Here is a 16,969-nt window from a genome sequence, read left to right as displayed (position 1 = left end):
TTTGGTTTGTTTTTATAATTTTTAAAATAAACTTTATTGTCGAATAATAATGGACGCAGATAGTACAGAGAGTTCCCATACACCCTTCACCCAGCTTCCTCTTATGCTAACATCTTACGTCACCCCAGTATATTTGGCAAAATGAAGAAATTAACATCGTACAACACTGTTAACTACGTTCCTGACTCAGTAAATCACCAGTTTCCGCGCTAGTGCCTGTTTTCTGTTCGAGGACCCGACCTGCGATCCCATTTTGTATTTAGTGATCGTGTGCTTAGTCTCGAACCTGGGACGGTTCCTCAGTCTTCTCTTGGTTTCAAGACCTTGCTGCTTCCCAAGAGTACTGGGCAGGTGACTGCAGGGTGTCCCCCGGTCTGGGGGTGTCTGGCGCTTTCTCATGGTTAGACTGGGCTGTGGTTTTAGGGGAGGATCCCACAGAGGTGGGTGCCTTTCCCATCACACCCCCGCAGGGGCGTGTGACACCCCCGTGACCTCTCGCTGGTTGACGCGAACCTTTCTCCCCGAGTGAAGGGGCCGCCTCCTGGATGGCTCCGCCGCAAAGTTACTATTTCCCTTCCATTCTCCTCTTTAAGAGCGAGCTACTAGCCCACACTTCAGGAGAGGAGAGTCAGGTCTACCTCCTGGAGGGGGCTAGATTCGTGCACATGATTTGGAATCCCTCTGTCAGGAAGATTCATCTCTTCTCCCCCATTTATTTAGATCGGTACGGACTCATGGACCTTTTTCTTAACTCTTTGCGTTATAAGCCAATAATGCCGCTATTTATTGTGTTACTCAAACTGCCCCAGTGTTGGTCTTTGTTCTCTGTCAGGTCGGCTCCTGGGTCCTGCTGACATCCCCCCACCCCTTTTTTAACCTCCAAACACTTTTTTGCTTTCTGGCACAAGGTGCCCCAGGCTTGTTTTGCACATTTCCTGCCCCAGCCCTGCAATCAGCCACTTCTCCAAGGAGCCCTAGGTCCTCTTAGTGAAGACTGGCAGTTGGAAACCAAAATCTGCGTGAGACGTTTATTTTTTAAGTGGCTAGAAATATACTCATGCCCAAACCTCCAAGAGCCTAAAAGGTGTGAAGAGAAAAGTAAGTCTCCCTCCGAGCCCTGAGCCCCCGCTTCCCCGCCCAGGGGCAGCCACTCTGGATGATTTCCGGTGTCTCCTTCCAGAAACAGGGATGCTATACCTTGCGGGGTTACAGTCAGGACAGAGATGAGCTGTGGAACTTGAGGCAGGGCCCAGCAAGATGCCCACCGTTTCTCCCCTCCTCCTTCCCTCCCTGGCCCAGCAGTTCTGCAGAGGGAGGGCGGGCACCGGCCCGGGGGTGGGGAGGGGGTCGGGAGCCATGGCGAGAAGGGGGCTACTCACTAATGGCCCCGGTGTACGTCGGCTGCGTGAGGTCCTTGGGCACCTTCCTGTAGATGTCAAACCTGCGGAGAGCAAAGGGGACAGGGGTGAGGTGGGCGCAGAGGGCAGGGGTCAGGCAGCGGGGGAAACGGTGCTGGCTGGTGTGCCACACAGGTCGGAGGGCTGCCACCCCAAAAGGCCTGAAGGATGTTCCCCTGTTGGGACCTGCCCCCCACCCCACCTTGTCACACTTTCTTACAACTTATCGCCCCCGAGACAGATGGCCTTGACCCTCATCTGGCCATGGTTCTTGGTTGGTCTTCCCCCATCAGAGTGTAACCTGCACGAAGGCAGGGACCTTGCTAGGGGTTGTCCCCTGCCGCGTCCCCAGACCCTCGTCAGGGCCCCCAGTAAGCGTCAGTGGAATGACTGAACCTGAGTCCTGGCTTTCTCTGACGCTGGGAGGAACAGGGAAACGCAGTCTTTCCTGAGGTCTCTGACGGAGCTGCACTCCCGCCTGGCGTCACCTCTCCGCCCCCTCTTCCCTTTCCTCCTCCACCTTCTCCTCCTGTTCCACTCCCCCCCTTCCCCAGCTCCTGCAGCCTGTTCTGGGAGAGTCTCCTCAACTCCAAGGTCTGAGGTGAACAGAAAAACCCTGCCTGGGGCCCGCGACCTCAGCATCAGCTCCTGACTGCCAGCTAGTGTGGGTTTCTGCCCAGACGCAGAGCAGACGCCTTTCTTTCATCTGGGCCCCACCAGAGCCCACAGGGGTGGTGGGGGTGCAGTGGAAGAATTTGGGGTTTTGGAGACAGACTGACGTGGGTGTCATTCTGGCCACTTGTTTTAAGAGTTAGGGCTCTAGCATCAGACTGCCCTGGGTTCAGATCTTAGCTGGTCGTCTTCCTTGCTGTGTGACTCTAGGAAAACGACTTCACCTCTCTGAGCCCCAGTCACCCTGTCTGTAGAAACGGGGCTACTACTACGAGACCAGGCCACTGCGAGGAGGCGTAAGGGACTGGACACAGCGTTCCCAGGGGAGCCTCTTCCGGCACTTGGTTTCCTCCCCTTCACTTGAACCTGAGCAGGTGGTTCTCAGCCCAATTCTACCAACGGAGCTCTAGGTCCACACCGTGTTCCCAGCTCTCGGGTGGAGAGGCCAGCTGCTCCGGCCCTCGGGGGACCAGCTGGCATGTGGTTCCTCTTGGGTGATTGGGAAACAATGTTAGTGCCTTGCTAACCCCGATGCAACGACCTGGAAATCTTGCATAAGATCTGACACTTGACTCCTCTGCACTCGCTCTAATTACAGGTGAACGTACTTGATTTCCCGTGACCTCAGGGGAAAAAGATTCCTGTGGGCTGCGGAATTAAAGGCTTCACTGTCGTTCCTACCTGCTCAGCTACCAGCAGCCTGTACTGAGGCCCCAAAGGGGACGAGAAACTGGAGCTGGGAGTGTGGTCAGGAGGGGAGTGTGACTCATGTGACTCAACTACCCACACCTACTCACCTCCCTTACTCCAGTGCCGCCCCTTTAGCTGTGAGAGGCTAATATCAGAGGGAAGAGCGTGCCCTATGGAGTTAGCCTGCCTGGACTCAAATGTGATCCCACTACTGTGTGACCTTGCACGCATCACTTAACCTCTCTGGGCCTCAGTTCCTCTGTCTGCAAAATGGTGGCAACGGAGGGGAAGGGTATATATAGCTCAGTGGTAGAGCACGTGCGTAGCATGCACAAGGTCCCGGGTTCAATCCCCAACACCTCGATTAAATAAAACCTAATCACCTCCCCCCACTTAAAAAAAAAAAAAAAGGAGGCAACAATAGTAAGTATGTCGCAGCATAGGGCCGAGGACCAAATGACTTAGTACACATAAAGCACTTGACCCATGCCTGGCACCCAGGAAGTGCGACGTGAGTATCCGCTGTTACTGCGACTGATGTTCATCTGGCCGACGTTTACGAGCACCTACTATGTGCCAGCTCTCTTTTAGGTACTAGGGACGTGGGGACAAAATCGGCCCTCGGCCCTGTGTGCCTGCAGTTAGGCAGCAGAGACAAAGAAGGAGACGCAAGGAGAACGCAGGGGTGCTCCACCCTGGAGCTCCAACTGGAGGCTCCAGAGGAACCGGAAAGGGCACCTGGGGTAATCCTGAAGCTTCCTGCAAGAGGTGATGTCTGAACAGAGCAGGAGGAAGGGAGAAAGGGTAGGTGCAGGCGAAGGCTAGTTCAGCAGAAAGAACTGGAAAAGCAGAGGCCGATAAGAGGACGGAACCTGGCGTGCCAGAGGGCTGAGTTTACCTGCGTGTGGTGCCAGGATGGGAGTGGAGGGAGCAGATGCTGGCGAGGCGGGAGGGGCTTACAAGCCAGCTTCCTGGTCCAGTTACTTGGGCCTCATGGTTTAAAAAACATATGAACCATCATTTCAAAATGGGGAGTTTTATGGGAAGTTGGAGGCTACTCAGGGTAAGGAGGTGGGGATGGCCCAGAGCAGACTGTCAGAGAAGGGGAGAGATGAGAGGTTGTTATATACAAGAGGACTTATCAAATATGTAAATACAGTGAGGATAAAGTGGGGAGGCAGGTGCCTCACAGTTGGGGAAGGGAGGTACACACAGAGAGAAACATCGAGTAAACCCTGTGGTGTTCAGAGTGAAAATGAAGGCACAGCCGTGAATTAATGATTTTCAACATACACAAATGGAGAAACAGCCGTGTGCATGTGTCTACACCATGCATACATTTATTTCCTAGCTCATCCTGTGGAGAGGGTGTGGGAACAGTGACAGCCAGACAGCAATCGGCACATCTGGCCCTCAAACCTTGGCTTCCAAGCATCATTCTTTACTCCAAGGAATCAGCTCCTTGGAGAAATGGCGGATTCCAGGGCTGGGTAGGGAAAATACAAGATAAACTTGGAGCACTTTCTTAGGTCAGAAAGCAAGAAGGAAGGATGGGACCTATCAAATGGACAGGAAGCCAACTCAAAGGGGCTCCCATGAGCCAAGGAAGGGACAACGTAAGCATTAAAATTAATAATCATAGTAATGGATTATAACCCATTGGATAAAACAGGAAGCCACAAATCTACACAGATGTAAATAAAGAAATGAGTAAAAATCAAAAGTCTGATGAGAACAGGATATTTACATACCTTCAAAGTACCCCCCCCCAATTCTTCATTATAGAGAAGGAAAGAGTAGCTTTCGGTGGAGAAACTTGGCAGATACCATCTTAGTCAAGTGACTGAAGTGTCACCAGTAAGGAAACACGTCACGTGTCTCCTGATATGACGTACTGGGGAGGGCACACCATCACGCCTGTGGGGGAACTTGCTCAAAATGCACAGCCTCAAGAGAATTATGAGAAAACATCAAATAAATCCAAACTGAGGGTCGTGCTTCAAAATGATTGGCCAGCATTTGTCGCAAGTATCCAGGACATGAAGACAAGTAAAGACTTGGAAACTGCCAGAGATTGGAGGAGACTGAAGAGATGTGACCACCAAATCCTGCAGGATGTCCTGAGTCAGAGAAGGGATGTCAGTGGGACAACTGATGCAATTTGAGTGAGATCTGTAGATTAGTTACTGTACTGTAGAGTGTTATTTTCCTGGTTTTGACAATTATTTGGTTATATAAGATGTTAACATTTAAGGAAGCTTGGGTAATATGGGAAGTCTTTGTATTATTTTTGCAAGTCCGCAGTTATTTCAAAATGAAAAATGAAAACATTTTTTAATTTAATGGAAATTTAAAAAAAAAAAAAGGGGAGGGGGGAGATTTCACGTAAAAATCCCACCCAGCTTGCTTTTTTCATGTATATTTGGTCCCTGTAGGCATCTGAATTTGAGATGCTGGCTTAACAAACGTTGGCCGGGTGTGCCGGGTGGCAGGCAGAGGATGTCTTTGTCGGGGGTGGGAGGGGAGAAGAAGGCTGAGTGAGTACAGGTGTCAGGGAGGAGGTGAGACTTGGACCAAACCACAGGAGGCAATGGCAGTCAAAGAAAGTAGGTGCTCCAGAAAGAGCGAATGATGCGAAACCAAGATCACTGCCATCCCATGCTGGGCACTTTCCCATATATATTCATATGTAATTCTCACGATCACCCTGGCAGGTACTGATAGCCCATTTTTCCAGGGAGAAGACTAAGGCCCTGCCATAGGTAACTCCCACAAAGTCACCAAGCCAATGATTAGCAGAGCTGGGATGCACACCCGAGTCTGGGTCCACAGGCCACCGTCCTTCCACTGCCCTGTACTTGTGGGAATCAGTTTACAGCTCATTTATTGGTAAACTCAAGTCTCAGAGCTTTTTGCTTATTTGCTTTTCCAAGGATGCTGCCCCAGAGCAAGTGAGACTCTCCTGGAAGACAGGGACCAGTTCAAAGTACCTTAATTTATTCAACAGGTACTTACTAAGTCCCTAATGGCAGTGCTCTAGCTGGTGGGAAAATGAATGTGGTCAAGGGAGACAAGACCCCCACCCTCATGAAACTGTCAGTCTAGCAATGCTTTGGGCTCCTTGAGAAGGGCCACCTAAACAGAATGTTCTCTGATAATGACCCATTCCCACACCACAAATCCAGGCTAGGGAGTGGTGGTGGGGTAAAGAGAGAGCTGAAAAAGACCCTGGGTTCAGAGCTGACCACAAGCCAAGTGAGTCAGCAGTGAATGTTGCTAAGAAAATGAGGCTGGTGAGAACCCAGGCCTGTGACAGACCAGGAAGTGAGCCGTCCTCTCTGGCTCACATTAGTCAGTCCCTCACTGCGGTGAGGTGGGGACGCTGATGCCATCCGCTGTGGCCACTCACTGTTAAGAGAATGTGGAGGAAAGGCTAAGGAGAGTAGGGGCAAGGGGCAGCGATGCTTAGCACATACCTGGTGTGTGCTGGGCTCATGCTAGGCTCAGGCTAGGCCCATACTAGGCCACAGTCTCATCCAATTCTCCCAGCCAACCTGTGAATTTAGGGACTGTCATCCCATTTTACAGATGAGGCTCAGAGAGGCTGCTGACTTGGCTAAGCTTGTATATCTATGAAGTGCCCGAGTAGAGGTCTAAATCCAGGCCCGATTTATGTTCTTGCTGCTCTTCCCAACAATGCAGGGACAAATCAGGACCATTTGGGTAGAAATTGCTTTTTAGGAAGAAAGGTTAAAGAACTGGGATTGCTTAACCTCAAAGAGAGAAAGCTAAAGGATGGCTTCTCCACAGTTGTCAAATAAATGCTCTTTCCCTGCCTGCTGACTAGCCTGTCAGCTTCTCGAGGGCAGGACCTCGGTCCCCTTGCTGTCCAGCCCTGCCCAATCCAAGTTCTTGGAGAACTGACCTGAGGGAATGAGTTAATGAATGAATCTGCACGAAGGTAAGGCCCACCAGCTGGCCCTAAAAACAAGATTAAGATGAAATGGATGGTGGAGAAGCCAGATGATGGGTCCTGGGGGGTTCCCTGCACTGCTGTACTTCCGTGGATATTTAGAAATTTTCACTTTAAAAAAAAAAAAGGCAAAGTGAGCTTAAATTAAGGCAAGAGAACAATTAACTGGGCTTGAGAAAAACTGAACTGGATGCCGGGAGAAAAGGGGCAGTGCCTGCAGCCAGGGGGACCAGAGGTTCATCACCTGCGGGACAGGACCCAAAAACGGGGAGCCCACGGGGCCTCCTGCCTTCACCACGCTCCGCTATCGGGTCTAGGAGGTGCTCTAAGATCACTGTGTCCAACCCATTTATTTCACAGAAGAGAAGATGGAAGCCCGAGGAATGACTTGCCCAGTTCAAAGTATAATTTAACTCAGAGTATTTAAAACAAAAATAAGCCAATAAAAAGCTTGTGAAATCCTTATCTTACACTCTTGAAATGTTATATGCTGGTGGCTTTCCACTAGGTGTGATTTTTGGCCCCCTCAGGGGACATCTGGCAATGTCTGGAGACATTTTTCATTGTCACACTGAGAAGTACGTGTGCTACTGGTACCTAGCAGATAGAGGCCAGGGATGCTAACGCGTCCTGCTATCCTACGATGCACAGGACGGCCCTCCACAACCGAGGGTTACCCACCCCAAATGTCCGTGGCACTCAAGTGGAGAAACCCTGTTGTAGGCAGAGCAGAACGTGCTCTGGCTGGGTGGAGTCGTGGCCATGGCCTTGATCGTCCCCACGGAGACCAGGGATCTGGATTAAGCAATCTTTCCCTTTCCTTTTTCGCTCTGTGCCTGAGAAGACACACTTGGAGGAAACTGGGCAAAGGAACCCACAGGGGAAAAATAAAGTCCACCTGGAATTGTGTCTTCTTGTAATGGTACAGTCAGTACAAGTGTCACCCTCTGAATCAAAAAGGTGCTGAATCCATGCCTCTAACTTCATCACACCTTACAACAAAACAGATTTCTTAGGATAAGACATACATCAACATTGGTACTAGAAGTCGATGAGAACGTGGGGTTGACTTAACAGAAATTCACTTGACAAGCCACATCCAGCCTCACCGAGCGAGGAACGGCTGCATAACCTCACCCAAAATAAACATGCATAAGTCTTCTCTTGCTCCCAAGCAAGGAAACTGCCGCTGGAAATCTCTGACTAATGGATTTCTTCTGTAATTTCTTTTCATAGCAGAACGCCTCAGCTTTGCTATTTTAACTTTTGCTGCTTGGGACCTCGCTTCTCCCCGCTCTTGAAGACGAATCTCGGATCGCCCTGTGGTTCGCCATATGTGGGCGGCTACCAGGCAGGCGCTCGTGATGTCACTGTTTCCAAGGCCTAATGAAATTAGATGCCGTTTAGGAGCAAGTCATTGGAAGTGGTGGGTCATTCATCCCAAAAATAGGCAGCGAGTTTTTTAGTTGGTTCTTTGGCCTGGTCGCCTCTGCCCACCAGCCTGTCCAAGCTCTCAGTGCCGAGCCCAGGGGGTGAAAAATGTGCTTGGTGGGTCAGTTACCTATCTCCTCCACCTTCATGAGAACCACTGGGGTGTGTGTGTGTGTGTGTGTGTGTGTGTGTGTGTGTGTGTGTGTGCTGGAGGGCACACAGAGGTAAACGAACGCTCCAGAGTTGAGCATGGCTGGGAGAGAACCATGCAAGTGCCAGGTCTTAAGAGCCCTAGCATCTCTCTCACTGCCCCTGGAATCCTGTCCTTGACATTCCAGCTATTACTCTGAGCTCACACACCCCTCCTTCCTCTGTCAAAACGAAGGGAAAAAAGTCTGTATGTGTCTCCAGCACAGATGGAGGAGTTTAGAAGGAAGAAGAATAACAATAGTGCTCGCAGCTACCCTGCGGCGGCCCCCACCGTGAGGGACCACGTGCAACCGGGCCTTGGACGAGGACTGCGTGTTCGTTAGCTCCCATCCTTTGTACAACCCTGTTCAGTAGAGACCAGCATTCTTCCCATTTCGCTTGTCCAGGATGCAGGGCGGGGACTCAAACTCCTGCAGCCTGGCCTTGGGACCTCTGCTCTATCCGCTGGACCACATGCCTGCCTGGTACAGGGAGACAGGCTGGGAGCGGGAGTGGAGGCCTGTACCCACGGGAGGTCTGAGTGGCGATCCTCTGCGCACATGCAGTTTTCTCCCTCCAGCCCACGCCCCGTGGCTCCTTCCCTGAGCCTCAGTGCCCATGTGGAGGTCTCTTATCTACACAGTGACCTCTCCATCTCAGAATACCTTCTCTGACCACAAAGCCCTGGACTTTCCCCTCCCCTCCTTCCCACAAAAGCCACCAAAGATGGCCAAAGAGGAAGAGGGGTAAATTTGACTGCTGAGCTTCTAAGGTCCCTCTCAAAGCCACCTCCCCCTACCTCCCCGGGGTCTGTGGACGTACACATTCCTGGCACAGCTCTGAGATGGCTGCGGGGTCTTCCGTTCCTGCTGGGCTGGGACAGTCAGATTTGTTCTGGACTCTCTTATGGGTCATGCAAGGCTTGGCCCGTTAATGGCATTCAGTAAATTCCAGGTGAAAATATACAATGACGTAGGCAGAGGGCCATTCACCGCTGCACCAGCTGTAATAGCAAACAACTGGAGACCATCCAAACGTCCATCCAAGGGGACCCGTTAATAAACTACAGACCATCCATGAAGTGGAGGATGATACAATCATAAAGAAGAATGAGGACAATCCCTGTACAGTGACGGGCAAAAAGCAAACTGCCGAACACTGTGTTCTGTTAAATTTTATGTGTGTGTGGAGGAGGGTCATGGGGGCTGGTAGTGATAAAAATAAATCTACATCCTTGTTTATATCTTTAAAAAAGAAACAATAGAAGGTGTAACCAAAACCAAACACAAATGGTTACTTCTATTATTCGTAGGAGAGGCATAAAAATATTAAATATTTAGGGATAAATTTGACAAGAGATGTGCAAGACCCTACACTGGAAACTGTAAAACAGTGTTGAGGGAAACTAAAGAAGATGTAAATGGGTTAGAAGACTCAATATTGTTAGGAAGGCATTTCCCCCCAAACTGATCTGTAGATTCAACTCAATTCCAATCAAAATTCCAGCAGGCATTTTTGTAGAAACTGGCAAGCTGATTCTAAAATTCACATGGAAATGCTCAGGACTTAGAATAGACAAAACAACTCTGAAAAAGAACAAAGTTGGATCTGACTTAATATACTTACTTATTTACTATACCTCCTATAGTCTTACTTTAAAGCTTCTAGAAGAAAACATAGGAGAAAATCTTTGTGATCTTAGGTTAGGCAAAGACTTCGTAGGTAAGACACCCAGAGCATGATCCATGAAAGAAAAAACTGATACACGAGCTTCACCAAGATGAAAAATTTCCACTCTTCAAAAGGCATTATTAAAAGAATAAAACTATAAGCTGCAGATTGGGAAAAATATATGTGAATCACTTGTCTGATAAAGGATTTACATCCCGTATAAAGAACTCTCAAAACTCAGCAGTAAGAAAACAAACAACCCATTAAAAAAATGAGCAAAAGATTCGAACAGACATTTCACTAAAGATTTACTGACAGTGACTAGCCATGTGAAATGACGCTACGCTCAGAATCACTGGGGAACAGCAAGTTAAGCCACAAAGAGATCCCCCTCTATACCTCTTAGAATGGCTGAAATTGTAAAGACTGGTCAGATCAAGTGTTGGTGAGGACACGGAGCAACTGGAACTCTCAGACACTGCTGGTGGAATGTAAAGTAGCCCAAACACTACGGAACAGAGTTTGGTGGTTTCTGAAAATGTTAAATATACACTTGCCGCATGGTCCAGCCATTCCACTCCCAGGCATGTACCCAAGAGAAATGAAAGCATATTCCCGTACAAAGACATGAATATGAATATTCATGGAGCCTTAATTTGTAACAGCCACAAACTGGAAACAACCCAAATATCCATCAATGGGCAAATGGATAGATGAATTATGGCATATCCATACAACGGAACGTTTGCTCAGCAATAAAAAGCAAGGAAGTATTGACATGATCAACAACATGGTTCATTCTCAAAATAATTATGCGGAATGAAAGCCAAACTAGGGCACACACGGTATGAGTCCATTTATATAAAATTCCAGAAAGTGTTAATCACTCTGGAGGGATAGCAGAGCACTGGTTGCCCAGGGAGGGAAGGGAGAGATCTTGAGGAAATTCTGGAGGGTGATGAAGACATTCGCTATCTTGTGATGATGGCTTCATGAATGTGTACATATGTCAAATTTCTCAAACTGTTAATTTTATGTGACGATTACTGTATGTCAATTATACCCCAATAAAACTGGGAAAAACTTTTTAATGACAGCCATGATGGAAACACATCAAATACATTAAGCAGTTTATGGGTCCATAATGATACTTCAAAAAACAAAAAAGCCTCTTTGGATACCTTTGAAGATGCTAAGCCAACAAGTCATTATTCTGAAAATTGGTAAATAAAGAAAAAGCACTTAGTGATTAAGCTGACCTTTTTGGTCTACACAATGGATTTCCAGGTAACCAAATAGCTGATGAAGACAAAGTTCTGTTTTATAGGATAATTTCAAAAACTAATGTGGAAGGACTAATAGAATTACGAAAATCAGCACTGTGCATCCTCTAATGAAATACTGGCTTTAGGCATTTATCAGCAAGAATGGGAAATTTCACACAGATGGATCAGGCTGCTGCCACCTGAACGTAGTGATCGACCTTAACATCTCATGGAGAAGACAGCCAGTTATTCTGGACCTCTCAATGTGATGCAGTAGGAAGTACACGGCACACTTTTCAACGACTGGCCTAGAACAACCTGACATTTCACTTTCCACTTGATCCTTATCCCACAGCAGCCTGACGCCAGCCCCCCTCGGTCACTCTCTCTTCCTGATGTAGCTAAGATCACCCAAGAGTCACTACGGGCCAGATGCCATTGGCTTTCCTCAGTACTGCCTCTGCACCAATCCTGCTGACTGTCCCAGCCGCCTAGAGTAAAATGGCATCCTCACTCTTCAGCATCTTCTCTGTCTGTTCCTCTTCCTCCTCCTGCCCCTGATATCCAGGTAGACTCCCAGGGGTCTGTGTTCAGGCCCTTCCTCTTTTAATTTCCACACCAAACTTATCTATGCCTTAATTTACTGTGCCAAGTTCGAGGGAGACAGGAGAAAGCCAACAAGACAGAAGTGGACACCGTCCTTGCAGAGCTCACACTGCGATGTCCAAGGAGCTTCCTCACTCCCAGAGGCAGCATGCCTGCCCCTCACATTTGACATGTCCAGAACAAAACTCAGTAGCTTCTCACACAAAACCTGCTCCTAGAATCCCAATACAACAGAGGCAGGAGGAACCTGAGGGACTGTGAAATCCATTTCCTGGGCTCCTACCCCATGGGCCAAGCACTACTGAAGACCCTTGACCTACGATCAATCCCACCGAGTCCCTCCCCCTTCACCCACGAGGTACCATCAACAAATGTGGAAACTGAGACTCAGAGAGGCTGAGCCACTTGCCTAAGCTCACACAGCCAGCAAGAGGCACAGTTAGGATTGGAACCCGGGTCAGCCTCACCTGGAGGCCGTACACTGACCCAAACCTCCACACTGGCCCCTGGGGGCCTTGGCTGTCTGTGCTTGTCCTCCTTTGCCCATGCACCTGGCACTGACATCGGGCTGAGGGCACCTGGTGAGCAAGTGAAGGAGGAAGGGTCCTGTGGTGCTCCGGAACTGCGCCGTGGGGCCACTGAGGCCCTGGCAGAGCTCAGCTGCATGGGGTCCCCTCACCCCCATGGGCCTCGCCCAGCCTGCAACCGTCTGATGAGCTCACACGCTCACAGAAACAGGAAAGGCCTGCTGTCCGAGCCCGTGGCCGTCAGGCAGCCGGGGCTTGGCCGGGAGTCAGGCTTCCCACTTGTCAAGGCCACAGGGAGCGAGGGCCGGGGGACAGCCAGGGCCCCCAACGTGTTTCCAAATGACTGGAAACAGGACGTGGCCACTGGCCCCACACCGGGACACAACAACATCCCGAGCGCAGACGCTATAAATGGAAATGTATTCTTAGAGGGGCCGGACGTGAGCGGGCTTTTCAGAAGTGACCCATCATCGGATAAAAATACAGACGGCATTTAAACGCCGAGCGGCAGGAGCTATTCCGGGGATTAGATCCTCATCCCTGTGGCTCCCCGCCAGGGCACGGCCTCCAGCGGATTTAAAAGGAAGCAACTACTGCCGCTGGTGTTTTTACGTTGAGGAGGAGAGCGCCGGGGGAACGACAGCTGTACCGACATACCTGTGGGAGGGGCCCCCTTCGAGGGACCCCCAAATGTCCCTTGACCTCCACCTGCCACAGGGGCTCAGTTTTACTCTGTGCTGCGAGACCACCTTTAGAACAACATTCTCCGCTGCCTTGAGTGTTCAAGGCTGAGTTCTGGCTGGGCCTTGGGGTGGAAGCCTAGGACAGGATTAAGGTTTGAAGAGACCTGCAGATAAGGAAGGTATAAAGGAGGAAAAGCTGGAGATACAAAGGAGAAAGACCCGGTGTCACCACGGGGAAGGGAAGGACAGGCTTTACCGAGCACCTCCGACGAGCCAGCCTCTTTCCTCACGTTGTCTCATCGAATCTTCAAAACTGTTCAAGATACCAACGAGGTTCACCCTGATTTTTACAGAAAAAGGAACTGAGCCTCAGAAAAGTCTGTGTCAAGAAGGTGACGCCCAGGCTGAGGCCCCGATGCAGGAAGATGAGCAGAAACGAGGCCCGGGAAAAGGGGTGGAGGGGCGTCCTGGGCGGAGCAGCCGCTCCGGCCAAGGTTCATGGCTCTGCAGGCCCAAGGTCACTCAGTCAGCAAGTGACAAAGCTGGGGTCTGCGCCTTCATCTGTCTGGACACGAAGCTGCTGTGCCGTGTTAGGGAGCAGCTGTGTGCGTTAGGAAATGCGGTCTGGCTCACAAGTTCAAAGGTGAGATGTTCAGACAATCTCGCGCAAAGAGGCACCAGGAAAGGAATCATAGGGCTCTCCTTGCTGGCCTGGGGGAGAGCTTCGTTGGTGACCATTTTCCCTTAGGCACATCTTGGTACTTTTCAGTTGTTCTATAATGAACAGGTTATAAATGGGAAAACGAACACAGTTAGGGTCTTTAGGAGACCTGTCTTGGACTCACCAGCCCCTGTCTATTACCTGCCCCCTCACCCCACCCACCCTCTCTGTTCCAGGACGCCCCATTCTGCTCCAGCGCTGTGTCCCTGCAGGCACTGTGCCCTGTCTGCAGTACCCCACCCCTCTCTCCTTCTCTCCCAGCTCATTCATTCTCTCTGTTGTTACTGAGTGCCCAGCATGGACCAAGCAGTGTTCTAGGTGCTAGGAATACAATGGTGGTCAGACACAAACTCTCTGCCTTCACCTTGCTTACACCCTGGGGGTGTAACAATAAATGAACTAATACATGGCAATGCGATGCAGAAAAATAAACCAGGCTAGGAGGTAGAGTGCAACGTGGGTGCTGCTTTCAAGGGGTGTCAGAGAAGGTTCACCTGACAAGGTGATATGCAAATAGAGATCTCAATTAAGTGAGTCAGCAAGCCACCTGGATGTCCAGGGAAGGGCATTCCAGACCAAAGGGTTGTAAGTGCAAAGGCCCTGAGGCAGGGAGCGTACCTGGCAGGTTCCTGGAACAGCAAGGAGGCTGATACAGTTGGAGTCGGTGATGAGGTCAGAGGCCTCAGGTAGTTCTTTAAAACTTAGCTCTCACATCCCTTTCTCTGAGAAGCCATCTCAGAGGCTTCAGGACTGGCTGAGGTGCCCTGTTCTGGGCTGCCACAGCCCCTGAGTTTCTCTCTGTCATCATTTGGCACATGGTGTGTTGTCATTATATTTGTGTTGCACCTTATACACGTGCAATCATGAACGAACAGCACCGCCCTCTCTGTCGCGTCAACACCATTGCTGTCTCCCATCGGTAGATGAATGAATAAAGAAGATGTGGTGTGTGTACAGGGTACTGTATATGGAATACTGCTCGGCCATAAAAGAGAATGAGATCTGGCTATTTGCAACAACACAGATGGACTGGGAGGGCATCATGCTGAGTGAATTAAGTCAGAGAATGACAAATACTGTATGTTACCACTTGCATGTGGAATCCAAAAAATACAACAAACTAGTGAATATAAAAACAGAAACAAACCAAACCTGTGTTATTTTCTCATCACTTGTTTTTCTTCTATCTGTCCTTTATATTCATAGTATTATATTCATTAAAAAAACAACAACAAAAAAACGATTGGTGTCTTCCTCTTGAACTGTGAACTCTTCAAGGGCAGGAACTGGTTTTATACATCGTGAGGTCCCCAGTGCTGGGCACAGCAGCCTTAAGTGGTGAGCATCATTTTTAAGCAACAAGAGGCCCACCGCGTCACAGAAGACTGTGGATCTTTCCGGGCCAAGAGCTCACCTGAGATGTGCTCAGGGAGCCACCTGGCTTCCTAACCACCCACCAGCAATGAGACATCACAGCTGAGACCTCTGGGAGACAGGGAGTGAGTGACGGAGAAGGAGGGAAGGGGGACTCCTCCGCACCCTCCATATCCCACATCTGCCTCAAGCTGCACTTGCCTCGCCAGGGCATGGCTTATCTGAATGCTTGCCTTCCGGAGAACGCACGTGGGAAATTGAAAATTTAAAACCACTTCACCAGGGGGTGATTATTCACAGGTTTAAAACATCTCTTCCTCTGAATATGATTCCAGGAAACAGCAAGTGTCCCAAATGAATCAACAGGCCCGGACACTTGTCCTCTAGCTGCTCACATCACCAAATAGGAGACAACTGGGCAGTATGTGTCTGCGAAGGAAGTACACGCTCTCCAGTAGAAAATGCCTACCAGGCTGAGTAGGTACTGGGGAGAAGAGAAGTGAACCAGTGGTGCCTGGGGCAATCGGAGGGTCCACAACTCATCTAAAGGTAGAAAGCACCCCCAGCTTGGACTGTGACTGGAACAAGGAGCCCTGGGCTGGCCAGATCAGGGAAAACCAGAAATCAGAGGTCTTACATGAAATAACCAGTTTAAAAATGATGACAACCTTTTTATTGGTTTTTTAAAAAATAAAACAAATATGCAAATCAAAGAAAACACTTCTATGGCTCGGGTTTGGTGTGGGGACTATCAGTTTGTAAACCTGGCCTTAAATCTTAAAGTATTTTTGTCTCAGAAGAGACCACAGAACTGAAATTATAGGTAAGAAGACCTAAATGCTGCAGAGCTAGAAGGGAACTCTGAGATCAAGGAGTCCCCGTGTGATCCAAAAGGGTCGTCTCAGGAATCAATTCTAGTGGCTGCCCAGCTGCTAAGGCTGGCACTGGGCTCGGTGTGTGTGTGCTGGGATGGATTAGCGATGTCTGCCAAGGACATGGGACTGGGAGCACTAGTGACGTGCTTCCTGGGTATTCAGCAAGGCTGATTTAGTTCAGATCCATTTTAAAGGCAGATAAACTGAGGTCCAGGAAGCGACACTGGCTTGCCTAATGTCACAAATGAGAACTATCCTGGAGCCCCATCGGGGGCTCGTCCTGTGACATCCAGGTGCCCCTAAATCTTTAGGCTTTTGGAGCTATTATTTACCAAAGACTTTAGAGAGACGTCATCTCTACACTAATCATGCAAGTCAATAAGAAAATTTGATTTTAACGGTGATTCATTTTATCCACAGCTCTGCAGGGACAGAACCTTTTCTAAATAGCAAGGAGATCTGAGGCCTCATGAAGCCACCTGAGGATGCTACCCTCAGCACACACACTGTCCCAGCTGAGGGCCTTGAGCTGGCCAGGGGAGCCTGGGCCCACCTGAGGGCTGAGGCCTGCCTTGAGCTTGACCCTCCTCCCTCCCACTCACTGTGAGTCACGGCTCTCGACTTCAGTGTGCTGGCTGCAGAATCTTCAGTTTTACTTGGCTCCTGAGCAAAATGTACTTTTCCAAAGGACATTGCATCAACTGAGCTTGAGTTTTGCAATGCCCTGGCAGTGGCAAGGCCAGGTTCCCTGAGCACACGCTGTCCCAGAAATGAAAACCAAAGAATGGTGAGTATCACCTCCCTCACCTCCTCCTTCCTCCTCCCCAAGAGGGAGGATCAGTCCATCCACCCCTGCAGAGAACCTGGCATGCCTGCCATCCCTTCGGCCTCCCCT

The 16,969-nt window shown here is 49.7% G+C and overlaps 1 protein-coding gene across 4 annotated transcripts in view; it reads right to left on the bottom strand.

The window, feature by feature from the left end:
- ERGIC1 (endoplasmic reticulum-golgi intermediate compartment 1) overlaps nt 1–16,969 on the bottom strand; it is a 99,611-nt gene that overhangs the window by 51,801 nt on the left and 30,841 nt on the right. For 3 of the 4 annotated variants that reach the window (XM_031437801.2, XM_064480098.1, XM_064480099.1), the window contains exon 2: nt 1,380–1,441. In XM_031437801.2, coding sequence (XP_031293661.2) covers nt 1,380–1,441 — 62 coding nt within the window. Of the gene's footprint in view, nt 1–1,379; nt 1,442–13,360; nt 13,420–16,969 lie in introns of those variants that run through there. The other variant, XM_064480100.1, reaches the window with a different exon arrangement.

Source organism: Camelus dromedarius, chromosome 27 (genome assembly GCF_036321535.1).
Source record: "Camelus dromedarius isolate mCamDro1 chromosome 27, mCamDro1.pat, whole genome shotgun sequence".
In the NCBI taxonomy this organism is placed as follows: Eukaryota; Metazoa; Chordata; class Mammalia; order Artiodactyla; family Camelidae; genus Camelus; species Camelus dromedarius.
This window is presented reverse-complemented; position numbering and strand designations above follow the sequence as displayed.